Consider the following 20,711-nt stretch of genomic DNA (forward strand, 5'->3'; position numbering starts at 1 on the left):
GAAGCACAGAGTTAATAGAAGCCAAGAGCTGATTGGAAAAAGAACAGGAAGGGAGGTTGTGGTTTGAACACGGGGTCAGTGAGAAGACACGTTATCATGAAGGGAAATGGGCAGGCAGAAGGGATGACCAGTTCGAAAGAGGCAAGATCAGGGCCACCATTAGCCTAAAGTGCTTGTAAGAAGGAAAAGACACCTCCTCCTCGAGGCACAGGGCCTGGCCAATGGAGCACAGGCTGGTCCCCAGGGCCAGGATCCTGTGCACAGTGAGCCACCTCTACAACCCATCACGGTGGCCCTGTGGAAGATTAGAGCAACAAGAGTCCTACGGTCACCACACCTGTGTGCGCATACCGGGGAGGAAGCGGGGAATCGCTGGGCCCGTATTGGTTGCTGAGAAAACCAGCAGTTGAGAAAGGTACCTCCTTTTGACTACCTTCTCTCTCTCTATCCGTTATCCTCCCCCTACCCCCAGCGGTAGTGAAATATACATAACAGAACACTGACCATTTTAATCATTTTTAAATGTACAATTCAGTGACATTAAATACATTTATAATGCTACTTAACTATCACCACTATATCCTGAACTATTTCATCTTGCAGAACTGAAAGTCTATCCCCATTAAATCCTAACTTAATACTGCTGCTACCCCCAGGTCCTGGCAACCAGATTCTCCTTTGTCTCCATGAATTTGACTGTTCTAGGGGCCTCCTATAAGTGGAATCATACGGTATTTGTCCTTTTATGTCTGGTGTATTTCACTTAGCGTAATGTCTTCAAAGTTCATCTGGTTTGTGGTATATTTCAGGATTTTATTAAGGCCAAATAACCCATTGTATAGATATAATGAATATTGGCATACAGGTATCTGTTTGATCTCTGTTTCCAATTTTGGGGGCTATGTACCCAAATGTGAAATTGTCGAGGCTTACATAGTTCTGTTCAACTTCATAGAAGAGCCACCAAGCTGGTTTCCACAGCAGCTGCACCATTTTACATTCCCACCAATAGTTCATGAGGCCCTCAATTCAACTACATCTTCACTAACGTTTGTTATCTTATGTGTGTTTTTTAAAATGGCCATCCTACCACCAGGTGACATATCACTAAGGCAAAACATTGGTGCGGCTTTGATTTGCATTTCGTAACTGTCCCTCTTTTATGCAGCGTCTAATGTATTTTTATCATAAACACAATAATTATGTAAGTATGGTGTCTTGCCCTTTTTTAACTGTACTTTTCAAGACTCTCCTAAGAAGGAGCTTCTGTTAACCTTATAAATGTATGTCCAACCTTTACCTATTTGAAAACATACTCACAGGACATATTTTCACTTCCTTCAGTAATGTTATAAAAGGTTAAGGGGTGTTTTGTTCGACATGCAGAGTGTTTAACAATTTTTCAATTAGTTCTGAGCATTTAAAAATCAGAAAAGCTTGTAAAAACTTGGATCTCCCACTTGTAAAGAAATCCTGAAGGCGGAACCCCAGCGGTTCGTGTTCTGACAAGGCAGTGGAGGACTGAGGAGCACAGAGCCCTCTCCCAGCCAGCTCTGCCCCCTTGTTAATACCTGCCTCACCCCTGCAGGCATCAATTTGCAAGCCCGGCTAGAAGGGATTTTCTGAGGCTAACACTAGTCTAGATTTATTCCAGTTTATATTATTAATGTAGTTGATTAGAAGTGACTGATACTTCTGCTCCACCTCGCTACTTCATTTCCCATAAATTCTAAAACCTTGTATCCATCACTGCAGGCCTCCAGCCCTTTGGGACAAGTGTAGCCCACAGATTGGTCCCAGCTAGTTAAAAGTTGCTTCAAATCAGAGTGCTGCTTCTTAGCCAGGATATTTTGGAATCCGGTTTATGTATGTACATAAGGCATATGTACTCTTCTAGCCCTGTCTGGGGCTGGCTTCATGGCGTTTCAGGGTGTCACCACCTAACTCTGTGTCCCTGCTTGTCATCTGCCAGTGACCACACTGAGGAATCTGCCGTTCACATATTCTTGATATTTGTGACTGTGTGTCCATCCATTTCATATGCTGTGTACCTGATAGAATTGTGGCTTGAGATATACACACAGTAGATGTCTGTGGTCTGGAAATACACTTAGCAGTGGATTGTAAAGATGGTAACTGGTCAGCCTCAGATCCTGTGTCTTCCAGACGATCGGTGCGGGAAGGTGTTCAGTGAGGCTGCCTTGCAGCCCTGAAATGGAAGCATTGTGAAACCTAAGCCGGCCCAGAACACCCTCGCAGCATGATTTGTTATTGCCCAGAGCTGGCTGTACCGTCCATCAAGCCACATTTCCTGAAACCTAAGAGCACCAGGGTGTGATCGTGTTCTCTTACAACCAGCTCCTGTTCCCTAAAACCTTTGCGTGACTCTCCCTGTGGTTTGCAGCCTGTCTCTCTCTGTGTGGTCGCTAATGACTTCCCCGAAGGTGAAGCATTAAGCGAACATGACGGTAGTGGTAGACAGAGAATGTGCTGAGGCGTCCCCGTGCTTGAGGGGGACCCCCTCCCAGCCTCCACTCTCCAGGTGTCTCCTCTGAAACTCTCCTGGTCGTTTGTCCAGGCAGCTGAGCTGGAAAGTGCTCCGTCGGTCACTGCATTGGCCCCGATGATTTGTGCTTCCTGTCAGAGGGGAAACCGTGGTGTGTATCTCAGCAGTGTGTTTGTCTCCTGCTTTCCAGACAGTTCCTTTTGTGTCTGTCACTCTTTGCCTCTTGGCCCTCTTTTTCCTAACTAGACTTAATGCTCTGCAGTGTCGTTTAAATTTTGTTTCCTCACTACCTACAAATTTGTTTCCTGGCTTCATGTAGCTCCCCCCCAAAAAACTCCACTTGCCTCCCATGGTGTGTGGGACAAGATTCCTTTTTATTTGTGCGGTAGACTTGGCTTCCCTTCCTCTTTTGAGGGTTTGCCACAGGAAAAAGTTTTCTCAATTTCTGATGTCTATTTTAATACAGAACAATGATGAAATTGTTAGACAAGTGAAGTGGTACTTAATTATCTGTCTGGAAATTCTTGCACATGTCAAAGGCTTTCATAGATTTCACTGTAGATGGCAATTAAGGTGCCCAGTTCTGGAACATGCTATTGGGGCAGGTCCCACAGGCACCCCTTTGTAGCAGGTCCAGACATTGCTGGCCTGCCGGCCCAGTCTCCCCACTCTCGATGACCTTTCCACCCCAGGCAGCTGCTGTTCTGACTCAAGAGCTAGCACACAGTAAAGAAGTTGAGTTCTAAGAAAAGGATTCAGGTTGAAAACCTTTTAACGTGGCTTCCTTAAGACACAAGGCTCTGAAGCCCCCTGGGCCCCTGCCATCAAATCACAGGCGCGTCCGTAATTCTCAGTGCCAAGACACACAGACTCAAGGGTGGCGGCATTTAACAGAGAATGCAGTCCCCAGCTGCCTTTCGTCCTGGGAAGATAATCTAGGTGGCTCTAATTAATAATTAACCTACATATAAAATCAAAGATCTACAGCCACGTATAGCAGCAAATGCTGCCACCTGGTGAGCTGATTCTGGGTGAGCAGGTTAAAAAGGACCCGGGAGGAATGGTACCTCCCAAGGGAAACCAAGGTAAGCGCTTCATGAGGAATTGGGTCAGACACTTGCTGGTTCTGGTATAATTGGAACATTTTCCTTCTCGAGCCTCTTTTGTAATCTTACGTATACTGTGGGTGGATTAAGTGCTTTGACATGTATTTGGTCATATGTGCACATGGTGAAAAATTTGAAAGGTCGCTAAAAGAGTACACAGTGTGAATTACGTCCTCCTTTTACCCAGCTCCCCTCCACAGAGGTAGCCCCTCTTGCCAATTTCTCTTGTAGCTTACAAGTGTCATTTCTCAATAGTTACATGTAGTTGTAATACCATACATGTGTAAATAAATAGTCTCAACATACTCTCATGTCTTGCTCTAAAATGGTTAGGCAATTGTGTAACACAGTTGTGTACACAAGTGGAAACATGATGTATTTTTCAATAATGATGGTTTCCTGCAGTCTTTTTATCTTGTTGCAAACAGAAGGAAAACTAGAATCCGGGACTGAACAGAATGGCCATTATGTAAAGCAACTAGCATTTGGAACCATGGTACCTATCTCAGAGAGGAGATGTTAGGTGCAGTCACACTCCTCAGGTATGGCACACAGTCTCACTGGTCACATGATGGTGGCCACGGTTCTATGCCGGGCTCCTTTTAAGTTCTTTATACCCTCGTGTCTGCCCTCCCAGAGGAAACTACTGGAATAGGTGTAAAATATGTCATGTAGGGGGCGCCTGGGTGACTCAGTTAAGCGTCTGACTTCGGCACAGGTCATGATCTGTGGTTCGTAAGTTCAAGCCCCATGTCAGGCTTCGTGCTAACAGCTCAGAGCCTGGATCCTGCTTCAGATTCTGTGTATCCATCTCTCTATGACACCTGCCTACTTGCACGCACTCTCTCTCAAAAATAAACATTTAAAAAAAATTTTTTAATATGTCATTTAGGGCTATGTGTATTCTTGTGTCTCATCTGGTGTGTAGGTACAGTTGACCTTTGAACACCACAGAATTGAACTTAAAAATACAGTAAACCCAGAAGAACATGGAGTTTATGTGATAAATACAGGATTGTAAGTGGATTTTCTCTTCCTTATGATTTTCTTAACATGTTTTCTCTACCTTTATTATAAGAATATGATATATAACCTCTATGACATATAGAATATGTGTTAATAGACTGTTATTAATAAGGTTTCTAGTCAACAGTAGGCTATTAGTAGTTAAGTTTTTGGAAAGTCAAAACTTAAATGCAGCTTTTCATCTGTGGTGGTGGGGGTCAGTGCTCCCAACCCCCACACAGTTTCAGGGTCAATTGTATTTTTAATTTAGGCAAAGGTAAGGCTGTCTTAGTTTTAGCTTTTAGTCATTTTTAGTTAGTTTTTTCCTACCAGGCTCTGAAAGTTCCATTTTTATTGCTAGGTGTATATCTGCTTTGTTGCTATCTACCCTTGTGTGGCAGAGCTAAGATTTTGAAAATAGTTGAAGTAAATTATGGTGACTTTTACTCTAGGTTTTCTTTTATCTTAATTTTTATCATAAACACCTCAAAAAAATGTAAGAAACCTTAACCTTCCCCCATCCTAGTATATCAACTTCTCGAACTCTTTCATAGGAGAGTATATCTAGCATAGTTAAAACCAAAAAATGTAAGTTTGTGTTCTTGTTTTATTCATTTGACTACATCATTATTCCTCCATTTTTCTAAGTTGTGCTCACAAATGTTAATAGCTGCTTTATATTTCACCTGTAGTTATAATTTCACAGTCTCTGCTATGAAACAACTTTTAGGTCGTTTATGTTTTAACATCACTGTAATTAGCATCCTTGCTCACGCTCTTGGTCTTTTGTTTGTGTTGTTTTCTTCTATCATTTCGTCAGGATACATGTGCAGTAGGGAATTTTGGAGTCAAAGAGGACAATTTTCCTGTGGTTTATGATGCAAGTTGCCACATTCTGCCTCTCGCTGTGTTCCCAGAATGCATGCAAGTGTCTGTCTTCCACTTAAAGCCCACTTCTTTTATTTTTAGTGGAATACTTAGAGCTGTTGCCATGGGAATTGATTTATCAGTGTCACGATGGTCAGCGGAGAAATAAGGAACCGTAGGCTGTCTGTGTTGGGAAGGAGCTGTGGAGAGTGCCATCTGCTCCCTGCGCTGTGCGTCCTTTCCCTGCCGCCAGCCCTCCTGCACGCATAGCGCCCTGTTCGCCCCATAGTCCTTCTGCTCTACAGCTTCTGGGTCACCAGTAGCCAGTGGGTGCACAGCCCTGCCTCAGCCTGGCTGAGGAGCTTGTGGGCTGGAAACTGTAAACATGGACATGCGCATGATGAAGAATGAGGATGGAGATGCTTCTGGCTGCTCCTCATGTACCCCAGCTGAAGGGCTATTAAAAAGTGGCTGGCTGCTCATTAAGATGTGTATCCACGAAGAGGAGGTGGCATGGGAGTGGAGCGTGGGAGGCATTTGCAAGAACATGTGTTGGATTCTTTTCATTCTCCTCTTAGTGACAATGATTGATGGCATCTACTGAGTCCCTGTCTGTCACTTCCTTGGTACTGCTGGTGGTGGGGGTGGGGGAAATCAGTAATAACTGGGCAGAGGATGTAGCTGGAGGGGGTAGGGACTCTTGGTATGGTACTGAAATGACACGTCTCACACTTAAACTTCTCATTAGTGTCTTCCACTGTGCAGTACTACCTGCCAAGAGCTCCTTTTTTAGATCTGTAAGACTCTAGGAGAATTAGTCTTGTATCTTTGCCTGATTGCCTATCTCCAGGAGAGGGTTAACTTTGAACAGAAGATCCAGTACTTGTAGTTTGATGGAAGAGAAGAAAGAAAACCCACACTGGATGCAGTTCTGGACAGTGATGTTTCTCAAGGTTTGAAATAGGGCTTGGCTTTAGCTATGGTATTTTCTTGGTGTTCTAGAATGTTTAACAATTCAATGTTGAATATTTGGTTAGAAAGTAGGAAAGGGTTGTAAAAAGAGTCAAGGGTAGAAAGCAGTTGTGGCAAATTAGCCAAGCTCACCGTGAGCTTATTAACCTTGCTGCTTTCATTTTCCTGCTACTTTGAGGCAAAGAAACATTAAAAAGTGCAAAGACAGTGATTATTTTGTGGTTAGGTCACATGCACAATGCAGACAAATGCAGGAAGAAGAATCTGCTTCATCAAGCCTTTAGTTGTTAGGCCAAAATTCAGGCGGAAGCCTCAAATGAGTGTTGATTTGCCAGGAAACTGCTCTTGTCTAGTACTTGAAGGTTTTTGCTTTTTCTCTGCACCCCAACTCATGGTTACCTTGCAAAATGGAAAGTGTTCTGCCCTGAAAATGCAAATTACAGCCTCATCTCACCTGTAGCAAGTTCTAAGAAGCCGGGTAAACAGAGCCCAACATTTTAGTTCAGTTTTCTACACACTTTGATTTGCTGGTTTTCCCACAAGGTATCTTATGTCCCTGCAGCCTCCCTCCAGGGCACTTTGAATCTTACATGTACAGATCAGAGTGGCCAGACTCTTTGGATGCATAGGAAAGACCTTCCTTGGAGAATATGTGGTATCTGACGGCTCCTTTGGAATCTTACACTTTGAACTAATGTTCACCTGCCTACCTCCCTTTTTTTCTCTTATGAACAGTTGCTTCTTGAACACCTGTTGCATGGCAGGTCCTTTCTTTCCTAGGTGACTCCACATATAGTATTTGCTTTCATTCTCATGACGTCTTTGTGAGGTCGCTTGTGTTGTGCCCAAATTTCTGAAAGAGGAAATTCTGATCCAAGGTGATGATTGCATGCCAAGGTGTACACGGCTAATAAGTTGTTGAACCGAGAAAATTTTGGGGAACCCAAAGTCCCGTGATCTGCTGCGCCCCGCAGACACCTCAAAAAGTGAAAGCCTCTTCAGCCAGTCCCAAAGAATACCTTCTCTTCATCTTTCATTAAAGCACAGGTATACCTCACTTTAGGAAAACAGTCTTGTAGATCTGAACTGGCTTATTTGAATTTTAGAGAATGCTTCAGTGTGAGTTTCTGCTTAAGAAGTGATGATCCCTAGGAAGTTAGCATGAGCTCTGTTCACCCCATTCATCATAAATGATCTGTCAGAGCAGAGTGGAGTGTGGTGGCCCCATGAGCTGTGGAGGTGACCTTGAGTTTGCATTGAAGCCTGTTTACTGGCTGTGGGACTGTGAGGAGCTAGTACTTAACTCTCTGAGCCTCTTTGCCTCTCTCTGAGGGAAGTCATCAGCAATCTTATGAGGTCAGCATGAGAACACATTCATATCTGTGCCAAGTACCTGCTAAATGCTGGGCTAACCCATGTGCTGTGGTTTTTTGAGAATGGCATTATCAGTGTCCTGGGAGCCCCGTTCGAGGGGAAACCTGACTCCCACGCACCTGTGTAAATATTTGTATAGCCTCTACTAAATACCCTTTAAGTTTATAACTTGCATAAGGCAGTAGTGTGCATGTGTGGTGGAGTGGGTGGCTGGGATGGGCCGAGTGAGCTCAGAGGATGCTACAGACTGACGAAAGGAAAAAGCATGGTAAAAGGCTGCTGTAATTGCTGCCCCATGAGAATATGGATGGCAGCGGACAACTGAACAAATAGAGCTGAAGGACAGATGCATTCGGTGGATTATGTTGGCGGTTGTGCCTAGGGTGGGCCTGGGAGCTAGCAAGGACCAGCAACAGCTACAAGAGCAACCACTGAAGGTCCCTATCACATGCTGGGTGCTGCTATCATGATTTTCTTCTATTCACTGATAGTTTTCTGAAGCCATATTATTCTTATCTCCATGTTACAAATCAGGAAACTGAAACACAGGTTAAGCAACTTAACCAAGCTACAGGACAGGTGAGTGGCAGAGTTTGCATTCAGCCTGGCTCTAGAGCTTGTGCTTTCACTCTTATGCTGTATGATTCTCAGACACGGGAGCTTGCTCTGACATTGTTTTAAGTAGGTGTCAGTCAAGAAAAAAAAATCTGCCAGGTAGCAAGAAGTGCAGTAAAGAGAAATGGAATTGAGTAAGGAGTTTTAGCTGGTGTACTTGCTTGGGCTACCATCACAAAATACTGTAGAGTGAGTGACTTAACACAAACCGATTTTCTCAAATTTCTGGAGGCTAGAACTTCAAGGTCACATTGCAGCACGTTCGGTTTCTTCTGAGGCATCTCTCTTTGATTGCAGGTGACCATCTTCCCACATTGTCTTCCCTCTGTGTGTGCATTACCCTGGGATCTGTCTGTGTTCATCTCTCATAAGGACACAAGTCATTCCGAATTCAGGCCCACCCTGATGGCCTCACTTTAACTTAATGTCCTCTTTATCCAAATATAGTTGTATTCTGAGCTACTAAGGGTTAAGATATCAACATAGAAATTTAGAGGGGACCCCCTTCTGTCCATAAGACTCCACTCTCTAGACCCCCAAATTCATGGTCTTGTGTAATAGAAAAGGCAGCAGGTCTAAAATCTTAACCCACTGGAACATCACCTCTCAGTCCCAGATCTCACCTGAACACCACCTATATGAAGTGTGGGTGAGACTAGAGGTAAGATTCATCCTGAGGCGAAAATTCCTTTCCAACCATGAACCTTTGGGAGCAGGCAAGTAACATGTTTACAAAGTACAGTGGGGGACAGGCACAGGTGTTCCCATTCTAAAAGGGAGAAAGTGAAAAGAAGAAAGGGGCCATGCATCCCAAGCAAGTCAAAAGCAAACAGGGCAAGTTACATTAGATTTTAAGGCTCATGAGTCATCCGCTGGGCACTCTGTCCTTCTGGCCATCAAGGTGGTGGCCCTGCCTTCCAGCTGGCCTGGGGCAGCAGCATGGCCCACTCCAAAGGGGAGACAGAGGCTGGACCTGGGGCGGGAGGGGAGCCTTGTCAGTCTCTGAATCATCTTCAGGTTCATTCTTCCCTTTTCTTGTTCACAGCCAGGTCATTCTGCTGTCCGGGCCACAGATTCCCAGAGGTCTTTTTCCTCTTGGCCTTGTAGAGTACAAGGCACTTGTCTTAGTCTAAGTGGGCAGTGTCTCTACGCGTTTCTGACGGATGAGATGAATGAGGGGCACTCCCCTGCAGTGATCATCCAGCCACACTTTGTTCCCTCCAGAACACGCTTTCTCATTTTTTTTTTTGCAATGTTGATAGGCAGAAAATTTTCCAAATCTTCAAGTCCTGCCTTTTTGCTTAACAATTCCTTCTTTCTGTTTCTTCTCATGTTAATCAGTAAGGCTAATCCAAGCTGGGCTCCTGATTTGTTAATATTTCATTTATTATATTTATTAATGATGATTCTTCCTTCACTTTCCAAGCCTTAAAACCAGATTGTTGATATGGATAGAAGTACATGAAAAGATACATGCACTTCATGTTTACCTTTAGAGGGAATTGTATTAGTTAAGTGTCTCAAGCAATATGCTTGTTTAAAAAAAAAAAGCCTAGAATGTTTTCTATTAATTTTCTCTTGCTTCTGTCCTCCATCATGGACTAGGTTAAATCACAAACTGCCATTTTCCCCTCTACTCCCAACCCCTGGCTTGTATCAGTATTTCAGTGTTTGCTTCCACAAGACTTGATTTTGGCTCAAGCATTCGGTATAATCAGCAAACCAGTTCTTGTCTTTATATTTGCAGAAGAGACAGGAACTTGAGAATATATTATATTTTATGATTTTTCTATTTCTGATATAATACATGTTTATGATAAAAAAAAATAATGATACATGAAAAGATAAAGTTTACCAGTATGTAATTACACAAGGAAAACCATGGTTAGTATTTGCTATATATTTTCTGGTCTGTGTGCATTTGTTTATATATATGTAACTTTAGAAATAGAATTATCAGTTTTATAATTTTGCATCCTGTCCTTTTCTCTTAAATTTACCACTAATATTTTTCCATTATCTTAAATATTTTCTGAGAGAAAGTATCCACGAGCAGGAGAGGGACAGAGAGGAAGAGAGACCGAGAGAGAGGGGGAGAGAAAATCTTAAGAAGGCTCCATGCTTGGCGCAGAGTCCGATATGGGGCTTGATCCCACGGCATTTGAGACCATGACCTGAGCTGAAATCAGGAGTTCGGCATTTAACCAACTAAGCCACCCAGATGCCTCAGCTTACTTAAAATTTTTTTGAAAGTATCTTGAATGGCCATATAACACTGTAAACAGTGGTCACAACATGATTTTATTAGACATGGAGGCTGTTTGCAGTTTTGGCATTAGACAAAAATCTTGGACCGTAGCTGTATTTATTAAACTATATTCACAAAGTAAAACATCTGGGTTGTATTTTAAGTTTCTTCACGTATTGTTTCAAGAAGCATACAGTGTGGTGTTAATGTACACACTTACAAGTGATCTTTGGGTGCATGTTTGCTTTTCTCTTACATACAATCTTTGACATGATATTCCATCTTCCTTGGTATCTGACGCTGCATGTTTTTACAGATGATAACCCACCAGCTTATGGGAAGAGTAAATGAAACTTTAGGAAGCACCATGCCCTGAACTTAACAGATGTGCAATAATTCTTTACTGTCCTATCACGAGATTGTTTTTGAGAAAGTTTGTGTTTAGAGATGATCACCGTTTGAACATACTGGGGAAGTTGTATATCTGAGAGCCTGCAGGCACGTGTACTGGATACCAGGAGAGGGCAGAAAACATTGGAAGATTCTAAAGAGGTGTGACTTGTAATGTCCCTCATTCTCACCCTGATCTCTGGATGCCAGAGGCTCCTAGGCTCCAAACATTTCTTCTCAAGTGTATGTATTCCTTTAATTCCCACATTTTAATTTCCCATAAACACAAGGGCTTGTTTTGGGTTAAAAGATTTTTTTTAATTTTATGGGCTCTTTGCTTTATGAGATGTCTGCTTTCCTAGGAAGTGTAGCACATATAAATGTCTTGTTTGTATTTGTGTGTTGGTACACGCCCCGCCAGCCCTCTCTGCCAGCATGTTGCACTGTCAGTATAATACATCCAGGTAGGTGGTTAACTGGGCCAAGCCCAAAAAGAAGCACGGGAAAGTCTGGTGCCTGGAGTAAGGACGAATTATCAGTAGAGCATGTACATAAGCAACTGTATTTTGTGAAATAATTTACAGGCTTTTTTTCCCAAAATCTTCAAATACTTACCCAACCTGTTAGAAATGGGGCTACGAGATTTGCAGACTCTGTTATTTCCATCACGGCCTCAGGCCAGTGTGTTTCTTTCCCTTTCTTCCTTACTCCACACCTAAGTGAAACGTGGAGGGAAGGAGAACACCATTAATACATTTATTAAATACACTTTTCTCCGAAATAACTCACCCACAGAGATTCTCTGAAAACACTGTTTAAAGATCAGGGCGTCCTAAAGTGTGACTTTGGGTGCCAGCTCTCTAGAAACTACTGGGCTGTTCAGCTGAGTTCACCAACCACGTGGAACTCTTGGCATCCCAGCATCAGTGATAATACAAGACTCTGCTGTGTAAACTGAGGGGCTTTGCCTGATCCTCTCCTTGGAACAGTGTCTGGAAAGTAGTAGATTTTCAAAAACATGAATTGGATTACACATGTGCGAAGGAAACGGGCCATATTCAAACTTAAGGCCGTGCCAAGAATGGTGGTTAATGTTTGCTAGGTTCTAGTGCGGGGCACATATTCTAATGAACTCCGTATAGGAGCCCCGACCCCCCCCAGAGGACAGATACTTTTAAATCTCCTTGTTTTACAGAAAGCTCACGTATGTACTACAACTAGATTTTGTGCCCAGAAAGCATAACCCCTGATGCCACAGTTTTAGTCAGCAAATTGTACTGCGTCTCTTAGTTACCTGCCATTTCTTTCATTATATGAAATGCTGCTAAGTGTTTTAGGAAAAAGGGATTTTGTGGCCCAAAACTGTGGGGAACACTAGGTTAAAGGGGATTAAACTTGGCTTCCTACTTCTCTGAGCTTTCTCTGGGGGAATTCTCTGAACATACTACTACGGCCACTTACAGATCTTCCAGAGAGGATATAGAATGCAGCATTTTTTAAATTTAATTGGCCCCCCTGTTCCTCCCAGGACACTAGTAGTATCTCATGGAGCCAGCATTCTGTGGAACACGGTTTGGAAAATGTTTGCCAAACTCAACAGATTTTGCTGTGTCCTCTCCTTCCTAAATATGAGAGTGAGAAATACATCCACTGAAGTCTGTTCCTGTTAGATTGTGTTAGATCGTGGAGTCATCCACTGATTCTTCTCATGGCACTGGACCCGTGCTTTAACAGAAATAATTCACTTTTCTTAACATGTCATGTCATTTTCTGATAGTGAGCTAAATAAGTATTGTTTGAGAATCGATGAGGCTCACAGACTCACCTCGGTTCCACAGCGTGTGATTTCCTACATCCCAGTTCACCTGGGCTAACAAGGCTGATAGAACTGTGGTCACCATTTTGCATCAGCTTCCAAGCAAATAAGAAAGGTTGGCCATGAAAGCTTAATCCCGTCCCCCTGACATTTGACTTCCCAATGGCACAAAAGGTGACCACTTACACTAGCTGTATAAAAATATCTGGTCTTTGCTTTTATTCTTTTAAAAGATATCTCATAAACAGATTTTCAAAACATTGAGGGAGATAAATTGACATGCAATGCTTGAAAGTTCATGCACCTAGACCTGCTTTAACATTAAGGTTTGTACAGGGAAAAAATACACACTTCTTGTTTTTTGGCCAGCAGTTGTCCTTTCGGGACATTTCTTCCATACAGTGCTGTATGATAGAGACCAAAATTTATAGCTGGTGATTTCCTGAATAACAACTCAGATAGCACATGTCTCAGTGAAACAACTTTCATATGTTCTGCAAGGCACAAAGTAGCACAGTAGAACGGACCATTTGTCTCATGGCTCTTATGAGGGTTTTTTGGTTTTGTTTTGCTTTTGGTCTCTTGCAAGACAAAATGGCCTTCGTTATTTTTCTTTTTGGCCTTAACCTAAAAAAAAAAAAATTGAGAGGCTGCTCAAATGATAAAAAAGAAAGTGCCTTTTCCTTTTCTAATTCCTCTGGCCCCAGTGAGTGACCTGAACTTTCCCTACAGAAAGAAAAGAAGCACATGGATAGGTAAATAGTGCCTTCATCCTGAAAAAGAAGATGAAGTTCTAGAATAGCTCTTCAGATTCTCATAAGAAATAGCTTCGACTTTTGCTTTGGAATGAGACAGTTACAAATTGGTGTGTGGCTCAATAGGAGTGATCACTAGAAGGACCAGGGAAGAAATAGTCAGTGCAAGGGCAACAGGAGGAGACCTAGGCCAATTCTGGTTTTCATTTGTGAGGATTTTTAGGTGGATTTTAAATACAGGCTCTTGATGACAAGAGGTCTTTGTTGCTTAATTTTATGTGTACATACTTTATGTCCTATCCATATGTAAACTATCCCTACATAGCTCATTAGAATAGAATCAGGAGTCTACAAATAACTTCTTACATTTACAGTCAGTTGACTTTTAATAAGGATGTCAATTTAATGATGAAAAGCATAGTCTTTTTAACATGTGGTGCTGGGAAAACTAGAAATCTATATGCAAAAGAATGAATTCAGACCCTTACCTCTCAAAATTTACCAAAAAAAAAAAAAAACAAAACAAAAAACCAAAAAACAAAACCCACTTGGGATACCTGCGTAGCTCAGGTCATGATCTCGAGGTTCATGAGTTCAAGACCCACCTCAGGCTCTGTGCTGATAGCTCAGAGCCTGGATTCTGTGTTACCATCTCTCTCTCTGCCCCTCCCATGCTCATGCTCTGTCTCTCTCTTTGTCAAACAAACCAAAAACATTAAAAACTAAAAATGAATCAAAAGCCTAAATGTGAAAGTTAAAACTATAAAGCTCTTAGAAGAAAACATAGGTAAATGGTCGTGACCTTCAGTTAGGCAATGGTTTCTTAGCTATGACCTCAAAGTACAGGCAACAAAAAAATAGATGAATGAGACTTCGTCAGAATTAAAAACCTTTTTATACTTCAAAAGACAATATCAAGAAAGTAAAAAGACAACAAGCACAAAATGCAGAGAGACACCTGAATCATTTATCTGATAAGGAACTTGTGTATCAAATATAAAGAACTTTTATAATACCATTATAAGAAGATAACCCAAGTAAAACATGGGCAATGGATTTGAATAGACATTAATTCTAATGAAGATAAACAGATGGGCTATAAGTACATAAGATTTTCAGTATCATTAGCCATCAGGGAAATGAAGAGAACCCTAATGAGGTGCTACTTTGCATCTACTAGGATGGCTATAATCAAAAAGACAGCTAAGTATTGGCAAGAATTTAGAGAAATTAGAATCTTCTTACACTACTGGTAGGAATATAAAATGTTGCTGCTGCTCTGGAGAACAGTCTGGAAGTTCCTCAAAAGGCTAAGCACAGAGTTACCATAGAGAAACGAGAGTCTCGATCTATGCAAACACTTGTACACTAATGTTAGTATACAGATTAGTAGCATTCTTAGTAGGCAAAAAGTAGGAAAAACTCAGATGTCAATAAACTGATAAAATATAATATAGCTATACTGTAGAACATTATTCAGCTATAAAAAAAGAATGCAGTATTAATGTACCTTACACTGTAGATGAACCTTGAAACCAGTATGCTAAGTGAAAGAAGTGAGTCACTAAAGGCCACATATTATAGGATACCATTTATATGAAATGTACAGAATAGGCCTATCAACAGAAAGTACACTACTGGGTTGGGAGTAACAGGGTACATGGGGAGTGACTGTTAATGGGTATTGAGTTTCTTTTTGGAGTGATAAAAATTTCCAAAATTGATGATGATGGTGATCTCACAACCCTATAAATGAGTTAAAAATGATTGCATTGTACATCTTAAATGGATGAGTGTATGGTATATGGATAATTTCTTAATAAAATGGTTAATAAACTCATATTACATAATTATACTGTCATATTGAATTCCATTCTGATTTTAGACTCATAGGCTAAGACTCAGTTTAGAGTTTAGAGTGACGCATTCTGGTACATCCAGCTATGAATCACAGAGACAAACTTCCTGAAAATCAGGCCAGTTGTCTCTACATTGTGCTTGTTACAGGAAGTTTAATAACAGACCATAAAAATCACACTTAGGGTTTTTGTTGGTTTCGCTCAGTAACCCTGGCTTCTACTGTAACAGTTAAGCCACTGAGTTGAGTTGACAATAGGAGTTTAATACTTGCTCTTGTAACACTCAATAATGTAAGACAAGGATGAGGGGGTACAGGTGCTTCTTTACCACAGTTATTAGGGAACCAGGCTGAGGCAAGTTCTTTGACTTTCTCTTTAAAGGCTTCTATGAGTTTTAGTATCCTACTCACAGACAGCAGAGGAGATAGTGGAACTTATCCATGGAAGACATTCCTGAGGCAAGCTCATCATTTCCTCTCATATTCTGTAGTCATAACCCCAACACTTGGCCCCAAACCAATATCATGGGATTGGGAAATATAGACTCTGGCCAGCAGTCACTCCTGGATGTCTCCTACCTTCTGGGATGAACCATTGGGCATCGCTGTTCTAAGTTTGTTCCTTATGTTTTTGAAAAGTAGATCAAAAGAATATTCAGCCCACATGACTGTGTTCTAGTTTAGAAATTTGCATATTATAGTTTCTGCTTCCTTGTGAGGTATTTTAATATGGTTAGAACAAGGTTAACTAGCCAGTCTATGTGATTATTTTGTCAGAGTTTACTTCCTGTCCCAGGAGAATAGTCTTGCTATCAGTCAATTTTCATTAATCATATACTAATGATTGAGAGGAGTTTCCAAGTAGTATATTTTGGAAGACTCTCTAAGATTTTGTCTAGGCTTACAGGAGTTCTCTAAGAGGTAACTCCATTTGGAGAGGCTCTCCGCTTCCCATACCCAATCCCTGCTTGAAATGGCAACCAGAAGAGGCAGCTCATGCCATTTACCATTCATCGTTTCAAGACAGGTGACAAAGAGGGAGTTATAAGAGAATAGATGAAATCCCAGGAAATTGACTCAACTCCTATATTATCCTCTGACCTTATACTGAAATAGCGGCAGCACGTATGTCTCCAAACTACGGGAATCTTAGTATTACTCTGGAAGTAGCCTGGGTGAGTCAGGAGAAGTTAAAAGTTAGAATTAGAGAAACAGAGACCCTGGAAGCTTTTTGAAGTCTTTCACTTACTAGTTGGGCTTTTCTGAGCCTCAGATTATCATCTGAAAATGGTGATCCTAGTAGCATCTCTTCTTTGTGAGGTGATCTTGAGGATTAAGTGCTAATTCCCATGAAGTATTAATACAGGTTCGGGCACAAAATAGTGCTTTAAATATGAGCCATCATTTGTGATAATGGCATCATCATTTAACTTCCAAGGCAGATGCCTCCTTTGATGCTAATGCTGCCAAAATGTTAACATTGACAAGTCTTTAGCAGTGTCCGAGGAGATTTTATGATGCAATTGTGTTGCTTGGAAAAGTCTTTGACACATCAGAATCTGTCATTAAGTCACCACCTGTTGGGTACCTACTATGTGTAAACACATCACCAGGAACAAAGGCGTTGATTATAGACAAAGAAGAGATGGCTTTTGCTTTGAATAGTTCATAATGTGATAAGCATTAGCAATGGGTACATTTTAAATAGGCTGTAGCTAACCCAACTTATTGGTATCCTTAGTATTTGAAGCCAGCTGCACATATATGCTAGTGTAGACAGAAATAAGTGTTGGGGCGCCTGGGTGCCTCAGACACTTAAGCATCCGGCTCTTGATTTAGGCTCAGGTCAAGAGCTCATAAATCATGGGATCAAGCCCCACATGGATCTCTGCACTGACTGCAGGGAGCCTGCTTGGCCTCTTTCCCTTCCTCTGCCCCTCCCCCTTTCACGTGCTCGCTCTTGCTCGCTCTCTCTCAAGATAAATATTTTTTTTAAAGTGTGATTACCTTTTTCTTAACAAGCACAAGTCTAAAATACCATATTTCGCTTTTTATTCAGCTTCCTGCCCTGTGCTCCCTGTTGTCAATTTAACCCCTTCCACTGCCAGTTGTAGGTTTACCTCTCACCCACTCGTCACACATCTCCTCCAGTCACAGAATGGTGATAAGAAATTATATATTGTGTGAAACAGTTTCTTAAATTTTCAAGCTAATTATTCAAAACCAGATTGTGTTTTAATATGTATTAGCATAATACTGTGATTTGTAGTTCATGTGGATTCGAAAATTAGCCCGAGGAGGCACTTGTTGTGATGAGCACTGGGTGTTGTATGTAAGTGACGAATCCCTGAATTCTACTTCTGAAACCAATATTGCACTGCATGTTAACTCACTAAAATATAAATTAAAAAAGAGATTAGAAAATTGGCCTACTGTGGTTTTTAATTTAGCCAGATTTTTATTTAAGAAGGCAACATTGTTATCTATAGCTTAATTTTTTAAAAATTTCTGAAGCTTGTGGTACTCTTACCTCCATGATTTGAAGCAAGGCTCACATATACCACATATTCCTTATATCCCTTGTACGTGATACGTGAAAGCCAAGGTCTTTGTGTCGTTTTACCAGTTCCTTATTTTCTCAGTTTCACAGTCTCCCTAGGATCTTAGGTCTGGGAAAAACCTCCCGATCCCGTCTTTCTGATTCCCTGTCCCTTTGGCAGAGGAGAAAACAGGTCCCTGGAGATTAGAGGATGTTCTTTGGGTCACACAGTGGACATAGGGCTGTGTGCCCCATGCAGAGAGCTCTCTTCACACCAGGCCCTGCCTGGGAATAGTTGCCTTTGCGTTGACCTCGTTTTCTAACCTGTCGCCAAGTCCTGTTCCTCCTTCCTTGAAATGTCTCCTGGCTTCCCACCTTCCCATCTCTTCTGTCTAATTCATTCCCTCGGTTCTTCACCACGGGAAAGGCCTGACAGAGCGCTTTGTCTGAGGGCATCCATCAGACAAGATTAGTTTTCTCTAATTACCACTGTCAGCGTGTCACTCCTCTGCTGCGAAGCTGCCAGGAGCTCCCCGCTTCCTTTGACGACATCACAACACTTCTCTTGTGCTCGCTGCTCCGGAGCCCGGCTTGGTATATTCAGCTTCACTTCCTTTCTCTCCATGAGCCCCTGAAGCCCAAAGTCTTCGGTGGTTTTCTCCATGACTTACCCATGTTTCCTTTATGCAATTTAGTCTGTCTTGCTCCCCGGTTTCTAGTGCTTCTCTGCCTTTCCAAATACTCCATTTTCTAAGCCAAATCCAAGTCCCATCAGTGCTCTCCCTGATTAGTCCAGTGATAAACTAATTACCATCCTTTATTCCCAGCTTTCATTTTTTGTTAAGTTTGTTTATTTTTAGAGAGAGGGAGTGTGTACACGTGTTCATACATATGCATGTGCACCAGTGGGGGAGGGGCAGAAGGAGAGAAAGAGAATCCCAAGGAGGCTTCGCACTGTCAGTGCACAACTGGGGGAGGGGCTTGGTCCCATGAACCATCAGATCATGACCAGAGCTGAAACCAAGAGTTGGAGACTTAACCAACTGAGAGACTAGGTGCCCCTCCCAGCCTCAATCTACCATGTAGCATTAAGCATAATAAACTTTCTTACATGGGTCTGTGGTTTTTCCTTGGAACTACATTGCCTTTTCAACTATATTTAATGCTCTTTAAAGGCAGGTCAGTGTTTATATTTCTTTATATTTTTATATTTTTCTCTTACGTTCCATGTTTTACAGTGCTTAATAAGTGGTCAGTAAATATTCATTGCTTATTAGGGGTTCTCTGAGCTTTAAAAGATGTTGCCAACCAGCAGTTGAGACACTTTACAACATTCACTGCTTGGATCAGGATTAGTTGTTAATATTGCAAAACCGTGTTCTCCTGTGCCAAATGTTGATAGGATCATCTGCGGATGTGTTAATGATCTTTAGGCCGGGACTGGCCATATCGGTACGGTACTCCTGCTAATAGTTCGTTTGTGGACCGATAGCAGGGAGGTGGGGGTTCCTTCGCTGAACACCTGCATGTCTGCCTCTTGGATCTTATAGTAGGTTAATGGTTACTTGAGAAGGATAGGAATCACATTATCTTTATAAGTCTGGCAAATTCTCAACACACCAGCCTGAAATGTGAGCTGGCCCAGCCTCCCTCCTCACTGTGTGTCCTTGAGCCTGCAATGACCTTGGTGCTCTCTTTTCTACAATGCTGGCACAATGTCCTAAGATTTAATCTCATCTTTTTCTGAGATATGTTTTTTCATAATTCAGTAAATACTGCATCTTCCTGCAGAAGACAGACTGTCATAATAAGTTTCTGGTATTGGAAGACAAATTGTTTATTATTTGAAGAAACAGACCTCCTTACCTTCTCTGGTAGTCCTTTCTGGACAGAGGCAAGCTGCAGATTTCACCATACCTTGGGCTCTGCTTTCCCCAAGGCATCAGCCCTACAAAAATCTCCTCCACTTTGGGCTCATAAACTTGGAATTATTTTTTCTAGAATGTCAGCAGACAAATTCTACCCTACAAAATGGTTTGGCCATTTTACTCTTTGGCACAGAAAAAAATTGGCAGAGACTCAGACAAAGGTTGAAGTTGACAAGCTCTGGCCTGGAAGTGAGTTCGGTGGCTCTGGGCTTTGAGTCGTATCGTATTCTGAACCCTTGCCCACCCAGAAAGTCCTCTCTTGCCATCCCAGACAGTTCAAGATGTTTCACATCCTGCTCCCTTTGTTAATGTCTCCAACAGAGATGTTGTGTCTCTTCATTTACACAGATTTACCCAACTGGAGTCACTTGAACGTTTTTGTTTTTTTGTTTTTGTTTTGATCCTTCTAGGTGGATGGAAGTCTGCTTAGTTGAAGAATTGCCACCAACCACTGAACTGGAAGAAGGGCTCCGGAATGGAGTTTACCTTGCAAAGTTAGCCAAGTTCTTTGCCCCAAAAATGGTATCAGAGAAAAAGATCTATGATGTGGAACAAACACGTTATAAGGTAACTGAGATCTAACTGGTTTGGGCTCCCATCTAAAAGGGAAAGTTCAATATTTCATTTCCTTTCCCTGCTTTTACTCGTAGTGTTTGTACAAGGATTTTGTGGAATGGGGGGAGGGGGTGTCCTTGGTCTTTGAAGCCTGTTAATGATTCCTGAGACGGCAGC

General features: G+C 41.9%; 1 protein-coding gene across 1 annotated transcript in view; it reads left to right on the top strand.

Moving 5' to 3' along the window:
- IQGAP2 (IQ motif containing GTPase activating protein 2) overlaps positions 1–20,711 on the top strand; it is a 278,242-nt gene that overhangs the window by 116,842 nt on the left and 140,689 nt on the right. The window contains exon 3 of the mRNA XM_029942461.1: positions 20,390–20,546. Coding sequence (XP_029798321.1) covers positions 20,390–20,546 — 157 coding nt within the window. The remainder of the gene's footprint in view (positions 1–20,389; positions 20,547–20,711) is intronic.

The sequence above is a fragment of the Suricata suricatta genome, chromosome 6 (genome assembly GCF_006229205.1).
Source record: "Suricata suricatta isolate VVHF042 chromosome 6, meerkat_22Aug2017_6uvM2_HiC, whole genome shotgun sequence".
Classification (NCBI taxonomy): domain Eukaryota; kingdom Metazoa; phylum Chordata; class Mammalia; order Carnivora; family Herpestidae; genus Suricata; species Suricata suricatta.